This window comes from Micromys minutus (genome assembly GCF_963924665.1).
Source record: "Micromys minutus genome assembly, chromosome: 21".
NCBI lineage: Eukaryota > Metazoa > Chordata > Mammalia > Rodentia > Muridae > Micromys > Micromys minutus.
The window spans coordinates 26,560,252-26,582,805 of record NC_137956.1 but is presented as its reverse complement, the minus strand read 5'-3'; the positions used below and the strand labels follow the sequence as shown (position 1 = coordinate 26,582,805).

Sequence of the window (22,554 nt, the reverse complement as noted above, 5' to 3'; positions counted from 1 at the left end):
GAGTGTAGTGATCTTAGGACCCTGATCTGCAACAGGAGCAGCTGCTGCTCTTACAGAGGACCCAGTTCAGTTCCCAGCACCCATATGGCAGCTTGTAACGATCAAATAACCCTAGTTGCAGAGGATACCACCCCCTCCTCTGACCTCTGCAGCACTAGGTGCTCATGCAGCATACATACACACATGCACGCAAACCACAGAAAATAAAATAGATATACCTCTAAAACAGTTTTTTTTTTAAAGAAAGCTGGGGACTACAATAATTTAAATGAACCTAGGAGAAATGACAAACTCTGTGACCCATGTTACTTCCTTAGAAGCCTTCCATGAATGGATCCTTTTATCGGGGTCTCTTTTCATCTAACAGAAAGTAACTGATTGATATGGACAGATGCATGCAGTAGAGAACCCCAATGGAAGCCAAGCCAACAGCTATACATATACATACCTAGTAGGCTCTGCCCATATTGTCACATGAGCAGCAAACATAAAGTAACTCATACTCCAACCATTTAAGAGCAAATTCCAGTCCCTCCAAAGTCATCTATTATAATAGGGACTCTGGGAGATGTTTGTTCTCCACCAACAGAGATGGGAATATTTGTTCTGGGCACAGAGTCACCGAGTACAAACCCCCTAGGCCCTTGAAGCACCGAATACTGATCTTGACTAAAGCTTTCATGGCTTAGAAGTCTATGTAGAAGATGTTTGAGTTATGAAGTGTTTTAAAAACATCCTAGGAACAACAGATCATGATCTGACTGCTGAAAGAAGTATTTTCATCTGTTGTCCTAAGTTTTCAACAGCAAACACTTGATTGTGGCTGCTGATAAAGAAATTACTATATCAGAGCACGCTACCAAAATTCCTGGCCAGGTATTTACAGGCAGGCCTGTTAGAGAACAAAATTGCTATGGCAACAGAAATAATTCTGGCATCCTTGGAGAACCAACCTGTCTGGAGCACTGCTGTATATAAAGAAATACAGACAAAATTGGCTAGGAGCAGAAGGAAACAAGTAATTTACATCCCAAAAATGTAAAACTACCCAGGTGTGCTGGTATATGCCTGTGAGCCTAGTAGTACTTGGGAGGCTAAGGTGGACTGTGAGTTCAAAGGTAGCCTGGGCTACATAGAGAGATCTTGGAACATTAGGGTATACAGGGAGATCTTGGCTCAAAATAAGTAAGCAAATGAAACTGAAATGTGTTTTAAAATCAATGTACTGTATTTTTAACACATTATATAAAATTATTTGTGATAAATAATTTTCTATTATCCCCATGGATAAAGGGGATAATATGACTGAGATCATTTGAAACATAAAACCTGGAAGTTGCTCCATTTATTACAGAAGTGCATTATCTGACTTCCTTGCTATGTACTCAAATCTATTTTCCCAGCTAAGTGTGATTAGGCTTAACATTATAATTTGACTTTGCTGATCCCTAAGAAGTCCTTTCACATAATTAATCTATAAATATACTAACAGAAGATAATGAAGAAAAAGGACTGTAAGTCAGTCATATAAAAAAAAAGAAAAATAAAAAACCAAATCCCTCCCCTACTTTTTTAACCCTCTGAAAATTGGGGAAAAACATATGTGCATCTCTTAAAGAGAGGTGTGTGTGTGTGTGTGTGTGTGTGTGTGTGTGTGTGTGTGTGTGTGTGTGTGTGTGTGTGTGTGTTTTGGTAGTGGTGGTGATGGTGCTGCTGCTGCTGCTATTGTTTTGGTTTGATTTTGGTTTTGGTTTATTGAAACAGTGTTTCTCTGTATAACCTTGACTTTCTTGGAACTCACTGTGTAGACAAAGCTGACTTTGAATTTAGAAATCCACCTACCTCTGCCTCCAAGTGCTGTGACTAAAGGTGTGTGCCACCACCCCTTAGCAATGTGGTTTAATAAGAAACAACTTAAGTCTGTATAGGATAAGAGCGATAAAAATGCATTATCATCCTATCAGAAAGTGTTCACCTCTCACCCAAAGGCTCTTAAGCAAATTGTTCGAAGGTTTGGCTTCTACCAATGTGTTCCTTGTTAACAGGACCTCATCATCTCAAAGGTGATGTTCAACACACATGTTGAACCTGACACCTGACTCCTCACCCTGAGTGTTGAGAGCACCTGTAGGATGGTCTCTTGCTAGTGGCCAAAGTAGCTGAGCTATTCACAGTGTGTAGTATTAAATATCAGTCTCTCTCTCCCTCATCCATCCCCCTACCCTGTGTGTGTGTGTGTGTGTGTGTGTGTGTGTGTGTGTGTGTGTGTGTGTGTGTGTTTTCCCTGGGAATCAAGCCCAGAGCTTCACACACCGTCAAACAAGTGTTCTATCACTAAAACACATCCAAGCCTGAAACTGGTTTTTAAAATATGTATCATTTGGCAAAATTTTAACCTAAATTCATTAGCCAAGCCACCATGGTGAAGCTCTCTCGGGTGGACTGTAGGTTAGTGTGTTTATAAACAGCCAGAAGGCAATGCCTTTCACTGTCAGCCAGAAACCATCCTAGAGCCAAGTTCACAAACGGAAAAAGTGTCATCCCTCTGTTTCCTCCTTGGCTTGGGGAGATTCGAAGCAAATGACCAGCAGGTAACTGGTACAACACTAAAGGCACACATATGTGCACTGGGATACATCTCAAGAAAGGAAAAATGGCTGCAAAATGTTATCTTTAAAAGAAAGTAGATACAGCTCTGGCTTGCCAGAGAATTATATTAAAATCTTTGCCCAAATATTATGGAAAATATTGACACCTGAGTTTATATAGTCAACTCAATGACCCAAATGTTACAATGTGAAAACAAATGGCTGTTGGTTGTATAACTATCTATAGATGCTTATCAGTGACGCCATCGGTTATGAAATACAAAGGCGCCTGTGCTGGCAGGGCCCTTACCTTCTCCAGTATAGCGTTGCCCTGGTGCGGGCTGATGTTGTGCTGGCTGATTTCTCTCTGGTACTTATATTCATAAACTTGGTCAGTGATGTTGACGAGTAGGGTTGTCGGGCTGAAGAACAACTTCCCACAGTTGTAGACAGTTCCGCTGTCAATATCAGTTGGCGCTGTGGCATATCGCAAAATCAATCCCATTATGAGGCCTAAAACAAAGAACACACGATTGTACTGGAAGACAGCATCCTAGGTCTCCTAAAATTGACTGAATCAAGCGTCTGATTCGAAACCTATACAAGTGACAGGAGAAAATGCCGGACCATTTCTTGGTTTGAAAATTGTTTACTCGCAGGTACTAACTCACTGGGATGTGTTGTTGGAATAAGTCATGGACATTATTGACTAAATACTTAGAACATATTTTCATGTTTTATTTTCTTCTTCCTTACCCACCTCTCCTATCCATTCAAAGTATTCAAGAGAACCTTTGCTCTCTGGTCAACCTAGAATAAATGGTTATTTGGGAGATGGCTCTCTGCGGAGGCCTCTTCACACTGACAGGAATTCATTTACATTTCAGACCCACAGGGAGAGGTGGCCTTGCTCTCTTTCTGAGGGTATGACATAGCAATAGCTTCTCCAATTTTAATGGTAGGTATTGGGGGCCAACCAGAAGGGAATTTGGTCCAAGGACACAGATTATGATGAATTTTAGCTCCCAAGTAATGTGGAGGAGTCACTAGATCAAGAAGCTTCCTCTCCATCTACCAAATTCTATACTTCCATCCAGGCACCAAGATACCTTTTCTTAACCCATCAGGCAATTCCCATTTGAAGTTGTAGTTGCCCATAGTTGCATACATTTGCATGACACGGAGTCTCTTCATACAAGATCAACCCTTGACTTCTAAGTTTCTAAACTGTATTAGGACAGTCATGGGTGTAAGATCACTATAAACCTTTTAAATATGAATTTATTAACAACAGGGGCAAAAAGAGCTTTGGAGACCTGAAACAGCCCTTGATTCAAAATGTGTGCTCACGTATGTTTTGGGAGAGATAATCCGACGTTACTCTTTGAACCTCTATCTTTGGAGGTTTTACCTCTTGCTTGTGAATTTTATAATCTAGTAACTCTTCTTTTGGTCTTGGTTGTTTTTATTTATTTATTTATTTATTTATTTATTTATTTATTTATTTATTTATTTTTAGTTTTTGAAGCAGAGTCACAAGTAGTCCAGGCTGGCCTCCGTCTCACTATGTAGCCCAGGGGTGGCCTAGAATCCCTGATCCTCCTGCCTGTGTCTCTTAAGTGCAGAGATCACAGGTGTGCACCACTTCACTCATCTCAGTGCTTCATTTGTGTGTGTGTGTGTGTGTGTGTGTGTATACCATTTTGCATTAAATATTTTGTTCCACGTATCTATAGGTCTAAGATAAAAATATAACAGAAAATGGCCTTTCAGGCATCAACAGAAGGAAAGGCCCTTGGTCCTGTGAAGGCTTGATGCCCCAGTGTAGGGGAATGCCAGGGCCGGGAAGTGGGAGGGAGTAGGAGGGAGTGGGTAGATTAAGCACTCTCAGAGGCAAGGGGAGGGGGATGGGTAGGGGGATTCCAGAGAAGAAACTGGGAAAGGGGATAACATTTGAAATGTAAGTATATATATATATATATATATCCAATTAAATATATATAATTTTTTTTCAGGACTGAATGAGCTCAAGTTTGTTTAAGTTAAAGATTCATGTGCAGAGAATTCTAACCCAGCATGCCATGTGGCAGTGTAGCTGGGAAGCACACTGTAAGAGACAAGCACTGTACACTGCAAAGCTGGAGGAAACGCTGAAGGCTCCAATGAGTCTTTATCTTGCTGAGCTCATCAGACAATGAGCAGGACCTGGGCTGCACATCCGGGCAGCAGTGGGAATCCTAGTCAGTGGGAAGTATATCTGGATCTAAACTCTCTCTACAACTGCTAGTGGGAGTGGTTGCTCAGCCAAAGACTACCTCTTGGCTGTCTCTGGACAGATCACTTCAATAGCATGTAAGCAAAAGTGATATGTTACATTTCTAGGTTGGGGCAGAGAATAATCTAATACATTCTCTCTCTTCTTTCTCTTTCTCTATCTCTCCTTTATTGGCAGAATGGGGAGAAAATAAAGGCTCCAAAGATAGACTGGTCAGATGGAGCCTGGGTCCCTGAGAAACCAGAGACAGGGAGACATCTACCAGCCTACCTGCATTGGGCTGCTATATGTGACAACTTGTGGTTTTTGTGGTCACAATTTTTAGTAATAACCTTAGGCCAGTGTATTAATACAAAGGGTCTTAGGGGATCTGATACGTTTTAAGAAGTCACTAGTGGTGTAGAAAGAGAATATAGAGGGCAAAGGAGAAGAGAAGAAAAAGAATGGAGTGTAGGATGAAGGAAAAGTGGAGGAGTAGACAGGGGCACCTCTGAAATGCTAAAAAAAAAAAAAAACTGGGTTTTTTACTTCAGTCGTGTTGAGAACTAGTGGAAACTTGTAGACAAGAAGGTAAAATAATTAGATTTTTGTGGAACAATTATCACTTGTGAGAACTGATTAGAATGAGGAATTGCAAAAACTCAAATTATCAAACTGAGAATTATTTTTTAAATCTCACACTTGCTTCAGTTGAATCTACTCTTCCATAACAAAAAAAAAAAAAAAAAAACACTGCACACAATCTTCATGAATAAGAAAAGACACTTAAGTGCTATGATTTACACATAAAGGGTCCAGCAAACAGTTCCATAAGTTGAAAGCTTGTCCTTAGCTGTCGGGTTCAATTATTGAGGCATGATTAGATCAAGGTCACAGGTGACATTCCCTAAAACAATAGCATGCCCCAGCTCCTTCCTGACTCTCTCTGTTTCTGCTGAGATGTAAGCATCTCTAGGCCATATGTTTCTACTTCTATGGTGTACTTTGTCACCGCAGGCCACAGAGATGGGACTAAGCAGCCAGAGGCTGAAGTGTCTAAATCAAAATCATGAAAGGTCGTTTGGGAACATTGACCTTTACTGACTCTATGATCTGCCACAGAACAGTGGGAACCTTCCAGGCATAGTGCTGAATGGTTATAATGAAACCACCTACAAGAGAGCAGAGGGTACCTCATTCATAACTCACATTCTCAGGTATAGAAGGACATCAGTCTGTCCACTTACCTCCTAAAACTGAGTCAACTGGCACCGTGAACTATATAATACTACACAATACATATGAACTATAGTACTGTTGTTCTTTTTACTCAAGTGGGACACAAAATTAAAAGAAGCCCAAGACCGGCCCTGCAGGGGTCTAAGTGGATAGAACCTAAATTAATGTCATTTCCTACTCCCAGTAGGTTAGCTACTTAGCTTTGAAAAATAAAGCTCTCAGCGAGGCAACACGAAATGAACACGAAGTTCTGCCCATAGTCATTTCCGGAGTATAGAAAGCAAGCCCTTGCCTTAACAGCAAATGCATACTCATTGGTGTGGTTAACGTCACAAAAGGCCTCAAAACTGAGTGGCCCTGCCTGGTCCTGTCCCAACTTGGGTCTCAGACTTGAAACAATGCCAATGGGGGGTACATATGCAGATGGGGGGGGGAAGCAGATGTATTGGCCATGAAAATGCAGCTCTGAGATAGGCAGTCGACATGGCCTCAGCTTTTGTGCCCCATGATCTCTCAGCACATTCATGCAGAGGTTCGATACCCACCAATGTCTGTGCCCAGTGGGTTTACTAAGGCAAAGAGCTGGAGACCTCTCTGAAGGCCATCATGGATATTATCTCCCCCATAACGTTTCCAAACCTTTCTTGGAATTGCAATGTATGCTATCAGTCCCCATGTACAACCTTTCTTCCTTCCCTTTCTCCGTAAATATTAGTCTAACATCAAAGACAGACGGCTATTCTGGGGTTCTCATGCCCCTCCCCATTTTCCTTCAAAGAAGCTTCCCATAGTAAATCAGTTTCTGTAGTTAATCTCTTCCAGCACTTCCGTCTTTATAGGAGCCAACTTAACACATGCGCCAAAAGGTTCTGGTCCTAGTTTGCTCCAAACCCCCAGTGTTGGAAGGAATCAAATCTTGGCGGTTTGCAGAGGCATCATGGCTAGCACACCCAGGCTGCAGGCACAGCAGGTGGACCATCAGAGGCCAGGCGTTCCCACAGAGACTCCCACAGGTTTTCACAGGCAAACTCAGTGTGCTGGGCGGATGCTGACATAAAAATGGAGTGGTGAGCTGTCACACACACTGCGCTGGCAAGACTGCATGGGAGAAGATGAGAAATACAGACAGACTGCAAGAGGACGAAAACTCTGAGCAGAAGCCACACAAAGATACAGGATAAGGAAAGCGCCATCACTCTGTCACAGACAAATAGAAGACTGGCCACCATGGCAGCCGAACACAAAAGCACCACTTGCACTGAAAAACAAGAAACTCAGACAAGCAAAAGGCACTATTGTGCCTCAGTAAGGGACCACCTCCCACAACACGTGCTCACAGCCACAACCTAGGTCTGACCCAGCGCTGTCAAAAGTCGTCCCTGAGACCCAGTTCTTTGGCATTTCCTTCGCAGACAATCTATAATTAAGAAACATGAGTGCTTAGTCAGGTCTGAATGTCTGGGCCCCTAGGGTGGGGACTCCTTCAGCTCCAGGCAAGCCCAGGATAGAGACTGACTCTCAGAGCACCCAGTATCTGAAAAAGGTTGTTGGGTCTCGCCTTGGCAAACATATGCTCTATCAGAGCCCGTGTCCACAGATCTCGCTTACCTGAGTACAGCTCACATAGTGTGAGCCACACAGTATCAGGACCAGTCCTCTGACAGCCCACATTGTTCAGCATCGCTTTGCAGACCTCCGATGCACAATGAAACCGTTTAAAGCAGAGGCTCTGTGCTATGATTCATCTCTCCCCCAGAAAAGACAAACACTTTAGGCAGAATTGTAGTTAGATACTTCCAGTGCGCAGACTCCCTTGAAGTCATGGACATTTTAAAGTGTCATAGAGAAGAGGGGACCTCGCTGTGATGTTCCTGTCCTTAAGGGCTTTCTATATAACTGTCATCCTGAAGATGTCTGGCAGGCAGCTACACCACGTCAGATCATGAAAGAGCAAAGATGTAGTGATGTGTAATCCCAGCACTTGGGGGATGGAGGCATTGGCAGATGATGAGTTAAGATAAGACTAGGCTACCTGAGAGAAGAGAGGAGAGAGGACAGGAAGAGCAAAGAGCCTCAGGGGCGTTTCCACCAAGGAGCATTCAGAAACACCAGCCCTGACCTTTGGATTCTCTCTCATCTCATTAGCCACTTGATCCTCTTTGCCAGCCACAGACGTGTAAGATGTTCTGAAGCTTGTGTGAGGCAGAGAGAGATGAGTATAAAATGTTCTTTTCCCAATAAACCTTAGAATATGCCAGCAGCTGACTGGCCCTTTCCTCCCTTGGAATCTTGGCATGCTAACATCCGCTAAGAATAAGGCACTACAACTGTTTCACTGTAAACCTCATTCCACAGCCAAGTCTCGTGAATCTTACTGACAGATATTCAATATGCTACAGAAATGTGTCTCTAACACGGCTTTGCTTAGAGAAATATGGACAGGGCCTTAATATTTAAAAAAAATCATAAATGGCAGTAGATGGCCAATAGTCTTTAAAATACAGAGCCATCCCAGAATACTCTGTGTTTTCATGGCCACGCATAGTGTCCCAGCACAACTCCAGCTCCCTTGTCACTTCCTTTTGTAGGAATAGTGGTTCCCTGAAGGTGAAGGGCACAGCCAGCCCAGCTGTGGGTGTGAGAACTCAAGGGCTACATGGAGTTTACAAGAACTTGGAAGATCCCCCCCACACACACACATACATGAAGCAAATAAATGGAGACTGCAGGACAGCTGGCTCCGCAGCTGACCCCCCACATGTTGAGCGATGACACTACCCCCTTCTCTAAACTAAGTCACTGGATTCCTGAGCATCTCTCCTGCAATGTGTCTGCTAAAACTATCTTTGCTATTTCTCTCTCTTTGTCCCTTCCCTTAATAAAGTTCTATTTATTTCTAATAATAATAGACAGGGTCTCAAACACATGACCCTCTTGCCAGCACCTCACTAGGAGCTGGTATTGCTGGCATACTTACCACACATGGAAGATACTCCGTTTAGTTGCTGTCGTTTTGTTTGCTGTCTATCTCTCCCCATATAGCCATGTGCTCCAGGAAAATTCTTTATCCTCCGTTCCAGGCAACTTTTCCCCCTACTGACTATTGGCTCTGGAATATTTATGTTACCTTAGCTCAGCCAGTGACATGCAAAGGGATCCTTGACAGGGAGCGTCATAGAAGAAGAGACAGGAAAACAGAGGAGTGTCTTTGTGGGAGGTATGGGGGCTGGGTGCTTAAGGGTCAAGGGTTTTGTTACTTGTTGAATAGAGCCCAGGTCCTGTACATGCCAGACAAGTATGGATACTGACCTGCATGCCCAGCCCTGAAAACAAGACCCAGGGAATCTAAAGGAATTACTGCTAACCCTATCTTCACAGCACTTGGGGGAGCTTCCCAGAGATGTTTAAGGATGTGCAAGAGTTCGGTTTGAGCAAACAAACAGCCCAGCAAGAATTGGGCAATCAGCAGCTGGAGTGACCAGAGATTAATAATTCAGGAAAGACGGTGACAGTCAAAGAAAGTCAGCAGTGGGCATTTACAAGCACTGGAGTTGAGCTGCATCCCTGATACTTTTAGCTTCTTATTTGATAGTTCTTTTCATTTATTCATTTTTTGACTTATCAGTCTCCTGGTATGCATGGTGATTTAAAGAGATGACGAAGATTTGGGTCTCGATGTCTGGACACATTTCCCAACAAGTTCTGGTTTAGTTTTAGCCCTGAGATTATTCAGGGACAAAAAGGAAGTGTGTGTGTGTGTGTGTGTGTGTGTGTGTGTGTGTGTGTGTGTGTGTGATGCTTTCTGTTATTCTAGGCTTTTGTTTCTTTCCCTGCCCTCCCACCAACCTTCTAAATTTGAAGCAGAGTACAGTGTGGGTGTTGCTATAAAGGACCCAATTTATTGCTTCATGCTTTTCAGTATGGACTTGCCCTGGTGGGGAAAACAGTCTTATAATGATGTCAGGACTAGAGGGGGACACCTGCCAGCCTGAGCAGCCCCCCACATAGACCCGGGTAGAAAGCCATCCATATCTGTCATTGTGTGGAAGAGAGACTCATGGAACATATCAGAAGTCCAGTCATCATGTGTAAGATATCTCATATCTACCATCCATCTTTGGTACACATTAGGTAACATTCAATATGCCATGCACATGTATATACATACACACCTGCAACCTGCAACACAACACCCACGTTTCTGAGACTTTGGGGTGTGTGTGTGTGTGTGTGTGTGTGTGTGTGTGTGTGTGTGTGTAGGGGTTGAGACAGAGGTTTTGTTTTGTTTTGCTTTTTTTATAGCCCTGGATATCCTAGAACTCACTCTATGTACCAGGTTTGCCTCAACTCACAGAGATCTGCCAGCCTCTGCCTCCAGAGTGATAGAATTAAAGGTGTGTACCACCATTACCCAGCTTGGGTTTTGGGATTTCTAACATGTATTATAGATTAATTTTCTCTGGAAACTACTTTAGGCACTAGCTTTTTTATAGCCAGCATGACTGTCAACATCCTTAGAGGCCATCAGCAGAACAGTAGACAAGAGGGTTAGGTATATGAGCTATATCAATGGGTTCTTACATTATAGATTTACACAAGACAATCTATCATTTCCCCACTAGTGGAAGTGGCAGCCCAGAGGGAGATGGTTTCCACCCTCATGGGGTCAGGAAGATGGTAGAAAACAAAACCAGCAACTTCCTGTTGAATTCCTTCCCTAGGAAAGCACTAAACAGTGTGAAGACATAGACACCACCTAGAAGGCAGACTCACAGCTGGGCTATGGCAGTGGGTTGGATCCTAGCCGCTTGCTTCTGATCCCTGATCTTAACCGGAAGATCCTATTCAGGCTGTTAGAAGCATACATAGGACCATAGAGACAGTACTTCCCTCCAACAGCCAATAGGATTTAAGACTGGAGAGGCTTCGAATTCTCCCAAGAGCAACAGTTTCAGACTCACCAGGATGTGTTCAGGGTTCTGAGACCCTAGAGATAAAAGTTACCATCTTTCAGACTATTCCAAAAGTTAAATTCAGTCAAACTCACGTATAACAAAAGCTCCGACTCCTTCTTTTTATGATTCACATGAATCTAATCTCCTTTCTCAAGCTCTGTAAAGCATCTGCCACACACATTCTGACATCCATGTGTATTTAAAACCCAAATGAGGCAACTGGTAAGGTAGCTTCCCCAGGGCGTGTGTGTGTGTGTGTGTGTGTGTGTGTGTGTGTGTGTGTGTTGGGGAGGGAGCTGTTTCCAAGCAGCCTTGCAACCTTCCCCGGGATATGTCAAGTCCAACTGCATAGCATCCATGGGAAGTCACGATACTGCTTCCTCTGGGTTACACTGGGCTGTTTGTCAAGACATTACCACTTCTGCAGCTTCAGGTAAGAAAGAAACTGAACTGCCCCCGCCAACTATTCCCCACCAACTGAATGGGGGACACTCCGATAAGAACACAAGGGTGACCCAACTCTGTGCAGCATATAAGTTTCCTAACTCTCTCTTTATACTTATTTTGTAAACTTCCAAAGGTACTGTCTTAAGTAGGTTTTTACTGATGTGATGAAAGACCATGACCAAAATAATTTGGGGATTTGGGGTTTCTATGGCCTACACGTCTATATTGTTGTTCATCATTGAAGGAAGCCAGGATAGGAGCTTGAACGGGGCAGGAGCTTGGAGGCAGTAGCTGATGCAGTGGTCCCGCAGCAGGGCTGCTTACTGGCTTTCTAACCATGGCTAGCTCAGCCTGCTTTCTTACAGAACAGAGGACCAAGCAGCCTAGGGATGGCATCACCACCATGGGCTGAGCCCTCCCCATCAGACACTAATTAAGATAATGCCCTGCAGGCTTACCTACAGCCTGATTTTTAAGTTGAGGTTCCTTCTTCTCAGAAAACTTTAGCTTTAGTCAACTTGGCATAAAACTATTCAGCACAGGTACCATTGCCTGGAACAGAATACAGCCTTGCTAAACAATAACAGTTATTCTAGAGTGAATGCTTAAGGCTGGGGGATAGCACAGGTGTCCCTAGTCTGAAATACAGCTCCCACCCCAACAGTTATTGGTTACTTTATGTCTCTGGGTATTAGATTTCTTATCTGTAGCATGAAAGCAATAATCTCTTCTCTATTCACACACATACATACACACACACATACACACACACACACACAAGCATGTGCGCACAAGAAACCACATAGAACCAAATTAGCAAGCTTTGAATCCTTCGCCTGGCCTCTTGTATTTGTGTGACATTAGGAAAGTTACTTGATTCTCTGTTCTCCCATTATCCCCATCTGAAAAATGACTGTTGGGATAATTAAACTGGTTAATATGTGTAAAGTCTAATTTTACATTGTACATGTTATAATGTCTTTGCTCGTTTTTATTATATATCTACTTTTTGAGATAACAAATATTAATACTCCCTGTCACTACCCATATGAATTTAGTTCCATTAGACTCTAGATAATAGCTCGTAAATAGCTTGAGTCATAAACCCCTTCTCTTGGTGTGTGACATCAGTAACCCTTCAAACCCTTCAGAGAGAAGCAATGAAGAAGCACCAGGGCAGCCAGGCCAAAGCCGTACAGGTCTAAAGGTTCAGAACCCCAGCACAATACACAGGCTTATTTAGAATAGTATGGTGATTTATACTTAAAAAGAAATCCTTCCCCTCTTCGGTATTTTTGTAACAGAGCCACACTGCACAGCCTTCACTGGCCAATAACTTACTATGCAAATCCAGATGATGTGAAATAAACCTTGTGTTGATCCCCCTGCCTCTGCCTCCTAAGAACTTGAATTGCAGGATTCAACTCCTTCATTTATTTAATTTAGCAACACTACACAGTCTGAAGAAACTTGGGCAGATCTCCAAAGCACCTAAGTCGAGCGTTTTATAATTCAATTGAGAACAAACTGGGCACATTGGACTCTAGATCCTAACTACCCTTCCTGGACATCCTTCAGGTTAAGGTAGAGCCACTCTGGCTTGGTGAGAAAGACGCACAGAGCCACACCCAACGACTTTGATAAAGTCACTTCAGCGCATCACTCGCCAGTAGGAAATCAGTAAGATTGACTGAGCACCCAATTAAAATCAAAACAGGCCCAGAAGAACTAAAAGTGTCGAGTCGATGTTAAGTAAAATCATGCCTACGAGAAATGACTTGATTTCATTATTGCCTATTTGATACCTAATAGAAGACCCAGAAATGAACCCACACACCTATGGCCATTTGATCTTTGACAAAGGAGCTAAAACCATCTAGTGAAAAGAAAAAGCATTTTCAACAAATGGTGTTGGTTCAATTGAAGGTCAGCACATAGAAGAAGGCAAATCAATCCATTCTTTTTCTCTTTGTATAAAGCTCAGGTCCAAGTGGATCAAGGACCTCCACATAAAATCAGATACAAAGAAACTAATAGAAGAGAAAGTTGGGAAGAGCCTCAAACACACGGTCACAAGGAAAATTTTCCTGAGCAGGACACCTTATGCTCTAAGATCAATAATCAACAAATGGGACCTCATAAAATTGCAAAGTTTCTGTAAGGACACTGTCAATAGAACAAAACAGCAACCACCAGACTGGGAAAAGACTTTTACCAATCCTACATCCAATAAAGTGCTAATATCTAATATATACAAAGAACTCAAGAAGTTAGACCCCAAAGAATCAAATAACCCTATTAAAAACTGGGTACAAAGCTAAACAAAGAATTCTCAACTGAGGAATATCAAATGGCTGAGAAGCACCTAAAGAAATATTCAATATTTTTAGTCATTAGGGAAATATAAATCAAAACAACCCTGAGATTCCACCTCACACCAGCCAGAATGGCTCAGGTGACAGCAGATACTGGCGAGAATGTGGTAAAGGAGGAACACTCCTCTCTTGGTGAGGTTGCAAACTGGTACAACCACTCTGGAAATCAGCTGGTGGTTCCTCAGAAAAGTGAACACAGTACTACCTGAGGACCCAGCTATACCACTCCTGGGCACAAATCCAAAGGAAGCTCCAACCTATAACAAAGACACATGCTCTACTACGTTCATAGCATCCCTATTTATAATAGCCAGAAGCTGGAAAGAACCCAGATGTCCTTCAACAGAGGAATGGATACAGAAAATGTGGTACATTTACACAATGAGGTACTACTCAGCTATTAGAAACAATGACTTCATGAAATTCTTAGGCAAACGGATGAAACTAGAAAATATCTGGAGTGAGGTAACCCAATCACAAAAGAACACACATGGCATGCACTCACTGATAAGTGCATGTTAGTCCAAAATCTCAGAATACTCAAGATACAAACCACATGAAGCTCCCGAAAAAGGAAGACCAAAGTGTGGATGCTTCAGTCCTTCTTAGAAGGGAGAAAAAAATATTCAAAGGAGGAAATACAGAGACAAAGTGTGGAGTAAAAACTGAAGGAAAGGCCATCCAGAGACTGCCCTATTAGGGAATCCTGCCTATATACAGCCACCAAACCAAGACACTATTGCTGATGCCAAGAAGTGCATGCCAACAGGAACCTAATATATCTGTCTCCAAAGAGGCTCTGCCAGAGCCTGACAAATACAGAGGTAGATGCTCACAGCCAACCATTGAAATGATAATGGGGTACCCAATGGAGGAGTTAAAGAAAGGACTGAAGGGGACTGAAGGAGCTGAAGAAGTTTGCAACCACATAGAAAGTTCAGCAATATCAACAAACCAGACCCCCAAGAGCTCCCAGGGACTAAACCACCAACCGAAAAGGGAGGGACCCATGGCTCCAGCAGCATATGTCACAGATGATGGCCTTGTCAAGTATCAATGGGAGAAGAGGCCCTTGGTCCTGTGAAGTTTTGATGCCCAGGTGTAGGGAAATGCCAGGGCAGAGAGTCAGGAGGGAGTAGGGGGTGGGTGGGTGGGTGAGCACCCTCATCGAAGCAGAGGAAGGGAGGATAGGATAGGGGTGTTTTTGAAGAGGAAACTGGGAAAGGAGAGCACATTTGAAATATAAATAAAGAAAATATCCAAGAAAAGGAAAGGAAAGGAAAAAAGAAAAGAAGAGAAGAGAAAAGAAAAGAAAGCTAGTGGATTTAAAGGAAGAAGCTCCAAAATATCTGATTGAAGATTTCCTTGTCTTGAATTCTGAAGAAGTGTTGAAGCTAGAAAGGAGCTCATTTCCTGCCCATTTCACAGATGAGAAAACTCGGGCCAGAAATTCAGTCATGGAGGGGTAGAGCAATACGTTCTGCTGCTGAGGAACAAAGAATTATCAGCCCTAATTGGGGCTTTCTCTACAGAGTTTGCCAATGCTCAACAGGTAGTGTGCCTAAGGACAGCTCAGGCAGGTGTGCAGTGGGAAATGAAGATGAGCCCCCCTATAGGTCTGGCTGTTAGCTGGGGGTGCAGGCTGAGCTGGGGGTGCAGGCTGAGCTGGGGGTGCAGGCTGAACTGGGGGTGCAGGCTGAGCTGGGGGTGCAGGCTGAGCTGGGGGTGCAGGTTGAGCTGGGGATGCAGGTTGAGCGGGGGTGCAGGCTGAACTAGGACAGAGCAAAACTGGACCAATAAAGTAGAGACAAATCATGTTCAGCAATACATTTTCAGCTGGGGACCCCTGAAAAGGGCTGAGATGACATCTATACTTCCACAAGATTTGAGGAAAGATGCTTTTGTAAGTATTTCAACTTTCTTTAAACCTGGGGAGAAAAAAATAAAGCCCCTAGCTGTTGATTAAATTAAGTTGCTCTATTAAATTTAGGTAAGAACACTCTCAAAGGATCAAAAACATTTGAATGTGACAGAACTTGGATAAGCTCTAAAGTCTGACTATAGAGGCTTGGGATTTCTTTGGTCCCTACTAAATGATGAACAAGTTTCTGCATGATTTCAGGGCAGTCTCTATATTAGATGATGGTAAAAGTCAAAGGTAGAACAAATGGCCTACAAGATTCGACAACCCCCAGGGAGATAAAATGGACTCCTTAATACTTTCAAAAACCAAGGAGCAAGTGCTCGGCAGTGAGCACCGAGGGACTGAATCTGGGTCCCGAATAAGCAGCAGTAAGTGTCCCAGCTGTTGTCAATCAATATTTTGACCATTAGCGCTCATTCTGGCTTTTAGTCCAGTTTAAGTGAATTTGATGGTTGTTTATTCTTCCATCGTGAAAGAGCCGGAGACATAGGAAGTCATGAGCGACAATTACCCTTTTACTGTGCCTGGAGAAGCAAAAAAAAATATTTCTACAATGACACTGCTAATTTATAAAAAGTACCCATGACCCAGAATGAGTGAAGACATTTCTATTTTTTTACTTTTTATTTTTGTATAAGCAATTGCTTGTATTTGGATCTTTCGTTTTATTTCCAATCAACACAGAGGAAACTTCTTGGCCCCTATAGCTCTGCATATAACATCTATAAGGTTAACGACATGAAAATTATTTCTACCAATAATTATGAAAGAACAGTTGAACCTTCTGCTTGGTCACCTTGCTCCTCCTTTATCCTGTAACTGTTCATTTTCTATGCTTCTCATCACTAGACATTTTTTTAATTGGATTCCCAAGTACACCGATTAAATGTATCAACCTATATTACATCTTCTGAGGGACATTTGGCACAGGTCACCAGAATGCCCTCAGAGAGGCATGTCGGGGACTGGGCTGAGGGAATATAGATACTGTAGTGCTTGAAGAAAATACTGTTCTTGGTGTAAGGGCAAATGGTTTGTGCAATCAGTTGATGACAAGAGCCATAGCGAGAGGTTGGGGCTGGTCACCTAATTCATTGATGAGCCCAAAGAGAAAGGCAAGTATCTAAGGTGCCCTGTGGCAAGACTAAAGAATAAACAACAGTAATAATCCTTTAAATGGGACTGAAAGCCAGAACAAACATTAATGGTCAGCACATGGATGGTCAGCAGGGTGGAGAGAACTGCCTCAGTTTACTCTAAGCTGTCTTCAGAAAACTAGAAGGTTGGCTTTTTCCCCCCATTGGTCATCATTATGCCTTTAGCCAGACCACTGTAGAAACAATGACTTACTTCTTCAGATGGAGGAAGGGTTTATCCTGGAATTTTAGTTTGTCAGAGGCCCCCCACCCCCCGCCACAGAGAAGAAACTACATGGTCAGTCCATAAAGGTTTACAACAGGAACATATGTTTGGAGCATCCTCATTCCTCCGCCATCCACCCACCCCCTGATCACTCACACACACACACACACACACACACACACACACACACACACACACACACACTCACACACACACTCCCTGGAATATCACTGAGGAAATTTACTTATTACTGTCTCCGAATCCTTAATTAAAAGATGTGCTGAACCCCAGCTCAGTACCAACCACTACTATGACCTTCGTCTAAGTCCTGCTTCCTCTGAAAAGTGAGGATCCCATTCTCTAAGATTCATTTTGACTTATGAGCTTCATATTCAATACAAAGAGTAAATATTTGGGATTCTCTCCCTCTTTCTATTAAAAGGTGTTTCTCAGAGTTCCTCTTTGGTTTTAGTTTGACTGTTTCATTCATCCCTGACGGAAAGCCCAAGCACTTCAGAATAGCGTTTTGAAAAACTGCTTATCTGGGAAGTCTGTGGAGGCCATCCTGATGAATTATTTTCAGAATTTACCCTTGAAAATGAGCAAGAACCTCATTAACAGCTTGAAATGTATGAAAACACATGGGGAGGCCCACCGTGCTTGACTGTTCAGCTTGGGGAGGACCACCATGTTTGTGGAGAAATCTTTCCTTTTAATAAGGACTCACTTTTAACTCTGCTGTATCACTAAATGCACAGCCCTTTGATCTGATGAGAGTGTTTCTGGCTTCTCAGATTACATCCTGCATCTTTTTGATTATTTATTACCCAAGACAGAGAAAGAGCCTGGTAAATTGATTATAGAGAAAGGGAGAATGACTCATGTCTAGGGCTCAGCCTCTGAAAGCACTGTACCCTTCCCTTTTGGCCTGTCTCTTCCACTCTGAAAAGTTTTTGCTGTGTGCTATGCAAGGGAACTTAGCTGTGCTCTGAATTGGCTGCCTGAAAACAAACTGCACTGTGTGGGCCTTCGATATCTCTCCTATAGCTGAAGTGTCTCACAGGGGTCTAGTGGAGGATAGGCTATCTCAGGCTTTCTCTTTAGAGCCATACTTGGTTAACATCATCCCATCACATGCTTAGCACATAAAATGTGCTCTCATCTTGTTTCCCCGGACCTCAGACATATAAAGGGGCCTCTGGGACTTCCAAAAAGAGCGGAATTCAAAAGTATGTTCTTTGTGCTTTAGCAGCCCCTTGACTGTTTCCACTATGCTGAAAGCTGTTACCTTTTACTAAGTAAAATAAGGGGAGTGAAGCCAGTTGGTAGGGAGATAATTTGTATCAGTACCAGCTCAGTGCTGGTTCCTAGCATCTCATCTTAATGAACTAGATAACCCAGTCTAGTCTGTGTAGACTATATAATCACATTTTATTAAACTTCCCAAAAAGGGCAGACGCCATGGAAACTTGAACAGGAAAAACATCACTTTGGGAGGTTTAACCTTAAATTAACGCCCTCCCCACCCCCACAACTCCTGTAGTGTAAAAGAATCAGGTATGCTTACTTACACCTATTATTCCAGCACCCAGGAGGATGAGGCAGGAGAATCACTGTGAGTTTGAGGCCAGTCTAATGAGTTCCAGGCAAGACTTGTTTAAAACTAGAGGGGGTTGGGGGAAGGCAGGCAGAAGGCGTGTGTGTGTGTGTGTGTGTGTGTGTGTGTGTGTGTGTGTGTGTGTGTGTGCGCGCGCACGCGCGCGCACGTGTGTGTGGTGTGAGAACACAAATAAGTATTATAAACAAGACCATATCACATCAGGCTAAGCAATGGAAAATGTTGCATAGGTGATTCTTGGTTTAACACTTTTATTATCAGAAGCTAAAACAGTGTTCATAGGATGGAAAAGGATTTGGACACAATTATTCCCATTACAAGGGTGGAGCCTGTTTCTACGTGTTTTTCTAGAAAATAGTTGAAAGGGCACTTCCTCTGTGCAGTCTGAGGCTATTTGGTTCACTCTGCCTGGCTCCTCTGGCTGCCCTGGAAGCAGCTGCGCTGATTGGGTTGCCACCGCCATCCTGCTACCACGACTAGCGCTGCTCCCTGACTACCCGCATGACAAAGGACTGCAGCTGTCAACAGACTCAGACTGTGCTGCCCCAGAGCACGACTGTGACAGCTGCTCTGTGACCAGGCGAATTTCCGCAGCTCCTCTGGAAAGAGCTTAGCATTCAGAACACTGCAGTATCTCTCGTCGAGCTAATGACACTTCAGTCAGCATGTTCCCTTCACTTCCCGCACTTTGCCATCTGAGCACAAGTCTCTAATTACGCCCAGGCAACAAGTTTCACATCAACCCCACCGTTTACACACTCACCATACACCATCGCCCCTCCAGTCTCATGCAAGAAGCGGAATCGGTGATTTTTAAATAACCAGATTGTTAAAATGGTAAGGATGAGCAAAAAATTAAACGCGAGTAGCTCCACTGCTCCCTGGTGTTGAAAATGATCTTCATCCTTCCCTGACGTAAGCCGAAGCTGCCCGGCCATTCTCCACTCGACGGTGATGCTCAGAGGAATCCCTGGACAAGGGATGAGCACTTTGATGAGGGATGCCTAGGACGGACTGGCGTCCACAGAATTTCAGAATAAACGCTGCTACTTTGTTGCTACTTCACAAGCATTCAGATAGCTTAGCATTCAGACCGGCTTCTAGTTACTACTTCCTGTTTCTCTCTTAAAGCAGCCTCGTCTCTTTTCAAACTCCAAAGGGTGGTTTCATCCTAGAAGGCTCGGTCTTTAAATGATTCGCTCAGGGAAGAGATCTTCCACAGAGGTCAAATCTGCCAGCAAAATGCTAATGCTCAGACTCGTGGCCCTCCTGCTTCCAGCATGATTTCTTAGGCTGTATATAACTGGCAAGTTGTATCTGAGATAGTTCGACTCAGCACGTCAATAGTTTCTAGGTTTAAAAGGGCAAGTCCAGACCCTTACCTCCGTGCGCTCAGGTTTCTCCCCTCCCACCAGAGCCTCCCAGGGGAGGAGGAATGACAGGAGTGGTTTCACAGGACTGCTCCTGAAATTGAGAAGCACAGATCCAGTACGCGACTCTCTGATTCTCTGACGATTTGTAATTCGGTATTACTTCAATTAAAATAACCAGAAAGAAAATTCTAGCCCCAGTCCTTTAACTGTGGTATTTGGATTTTTGAAAAGATAAAATCAGAAGAGAGGGAGAGAAGGAGGGGCGTGGAGGTTGGAAGGGAAGGAGGGAGGAAAGGGAGAGGGAGGTGTTCAAGACTGTGGTACCTCCAGTTCCTAGGCAAACATCAAGTTTTCCTTGTCTTTACCCTGCAGCCGGGTCTGCCATGGAGACCCCACATCTCACCACATGGTAGAAATGAAAGAATGTTAATGTCTGGTTTCTAGTCTGATAGAATTAGAATTCCATTTCTGTAGTGTAAGTCACTGAGCAGAATCCAAGATACCCTGAAAAAATATATATTTTTCTAATGGCCTCGGGCCAAACACATAATAATATTATGGTCTTGCAGATCTGTAATTCTGGCATTCAGGAAGCTGAGGCAGGAGGATCACTGTGAATTCAAGGACTCCCCCAGCTACATAGACAGTGGAAGGTTACTACCCATCCAAAAACTAATTTCCCACTCTGGGAGTTTATTCACCACTCCAGTGCCTCGGCTTCTTTGCTTATGCAACTCCGGGGGTGGGGGGAGGGGCTGGTTTTCTGTGTCTGCTTTGCTCAGCAGGGGGCATCTGTGTGCACTGCAGATGTTCTTACCCATGGTCCCTTTTGGCAGGCATCTCTGTGGTGACTAATCCCGGAGCTGTCTCGAATCCCGTCAGCTATTGCTTGCTTTTATTTGCCAGCCGCCTCGCCTTCTATATTCGAAAACCCACAGGTGGGTCGGTCGTTAGATTTACAAGATGACACAAATTCAAAACCAGAGAACTTCCTGTTGCTCACTGCTTTTAAGTCAGACATGTTCTCCGATTGTCTTACCACATCCATTTCGCTCCTGAGAAGTAGGTGAGCGGGAGCAGGAGATGTTTGGCTAGCTCTACAGGCTTTTCCAAAGCTCTAAATTTGATGTTGAGATAAGTCAGTGTAGAAAGACGAGCGTGCCGTGGGTAGAGGAAGGAAGCCCTCCCCTGGAAACCTGGTCCAAGCCTATTCCCCGCAGAGCAGGGAGAATGGCAGAGTAGTCTGCAGCAGTTGGCGGGACAGTTTTGAACAAAGACAGCATTTCTTGTCTGTAGAGATGCTTGAGTGGGCATTTGAATGGAAATGTGTTGTCTTGAAGCATAAAGGCTAGTGTCCTCTCTACTTTTCCAGTTGGAAAAGCTAAGACTCCCAAAACCGCATTTACAAGCAAAAGACTGGTTTTAACTTCCCTATTCAACTCTGGAACTCAGTTTTTTTGTAGTTGTTTGTTTTGTTTTGTTTTGCTTTTTCATATTATCCATTTGCAATCCCTTCCAAGGCACCTCTGGGAAGACCTCAAAATTTCACCTGTTAAAAGAAGGCAAAGGGCTGGCAAGATGGCTCCATGAGTAAAGGGGCTTGTTGCCAAACCTGAAGGCTTGAGTTCAACTCCCTGGATCCACAGGATGAATAGAGAGAACTAATCCTTGCAAGCTGTCTTCTGGTTTTCCTGATTCTAACTCGTGCTGTCGCTGTGGTATCTCCCTCTGGTCTATGGCTTTGTTCCCATCAAGGGACCTTGCTTCCTGTGTGAATCTGTGTGAGCTGTGTTTTCAGTTCTTTGAATAAGAAACCCAGTAACCAGCACTGCCTGACCCAGACCCTACCCAACAGTAGCTGTGTGGTGTCCTAGAAAAACTAGGATAGCTAATTACTGGAATAGCCAAGGCTCCCAACATTCCTAAATGCTGTGCTCTCTATATCAAGGAGATAGATGTTGACAGAAAGAAGGTTATCAACTGGAGATGAAGGCACTGTGCTGGCACCCCTTAACGTCACAGTCTCACAGGGACCTGGGTTGGAACACAAAACAAGGCCCTTATCTTATTTGGCTTTGTATTGTGATGACCTGACCAAAACCAACCTGGTGAGGAAAGTTTATTTGGCTCATGCATCCAGATCATAAAAGGTCGAAGAGAGATCATCATTGTCCCTCGTAGAAGGAAGTTGGGGCAGAAACCTACATACAAGAACTGATGCAGGGAACACAAAGAAACCCTGCCCATTGGCTCACCCAGCCCGCTTTCTGCTACCACCCAGGACCATCTTCCCAGGAGCAACAGCATTCTGCAGAGGACTGGGCGATCCTACATCAGTGATTAATCAAGAAAATGCCACACAGACGAACCAGCAGGCAACCTAATGCAGGCATTTTTTCAACCAAGCTTTTTCTTCCCA

At 43.6% G+C, this 22,554-nt stretch overlaps 1 protein-coding gene across 1 annotated transcript in view; it reads right to left on the bottom strand.

Moving 5' to 3' along the window:
• Positions 1–19,700, bottom strand: part of SLC9A9 (solute carrier family 9 member A9) — a gene marked incomplete at its 5' end in the record, with an annotated part of 529,192 nt that extends 509,492 nt beyond the window's left edge. The window contains 2 exons of the mRNA XM_080934770.1: positions 2,899–3,101; positions 19,526–19,700. Coding sequence (XP_080790896.1) covers positions 2,899–3,101; positions 19,526–19,700 — 378 coding nt within the window. The remainder of the gene's footprint in view (positions 1–2,898; positions 3,102–19,525) is intronic.
• Positions 19,701–22,554: the final 2,854 nt, after the last annotated feature.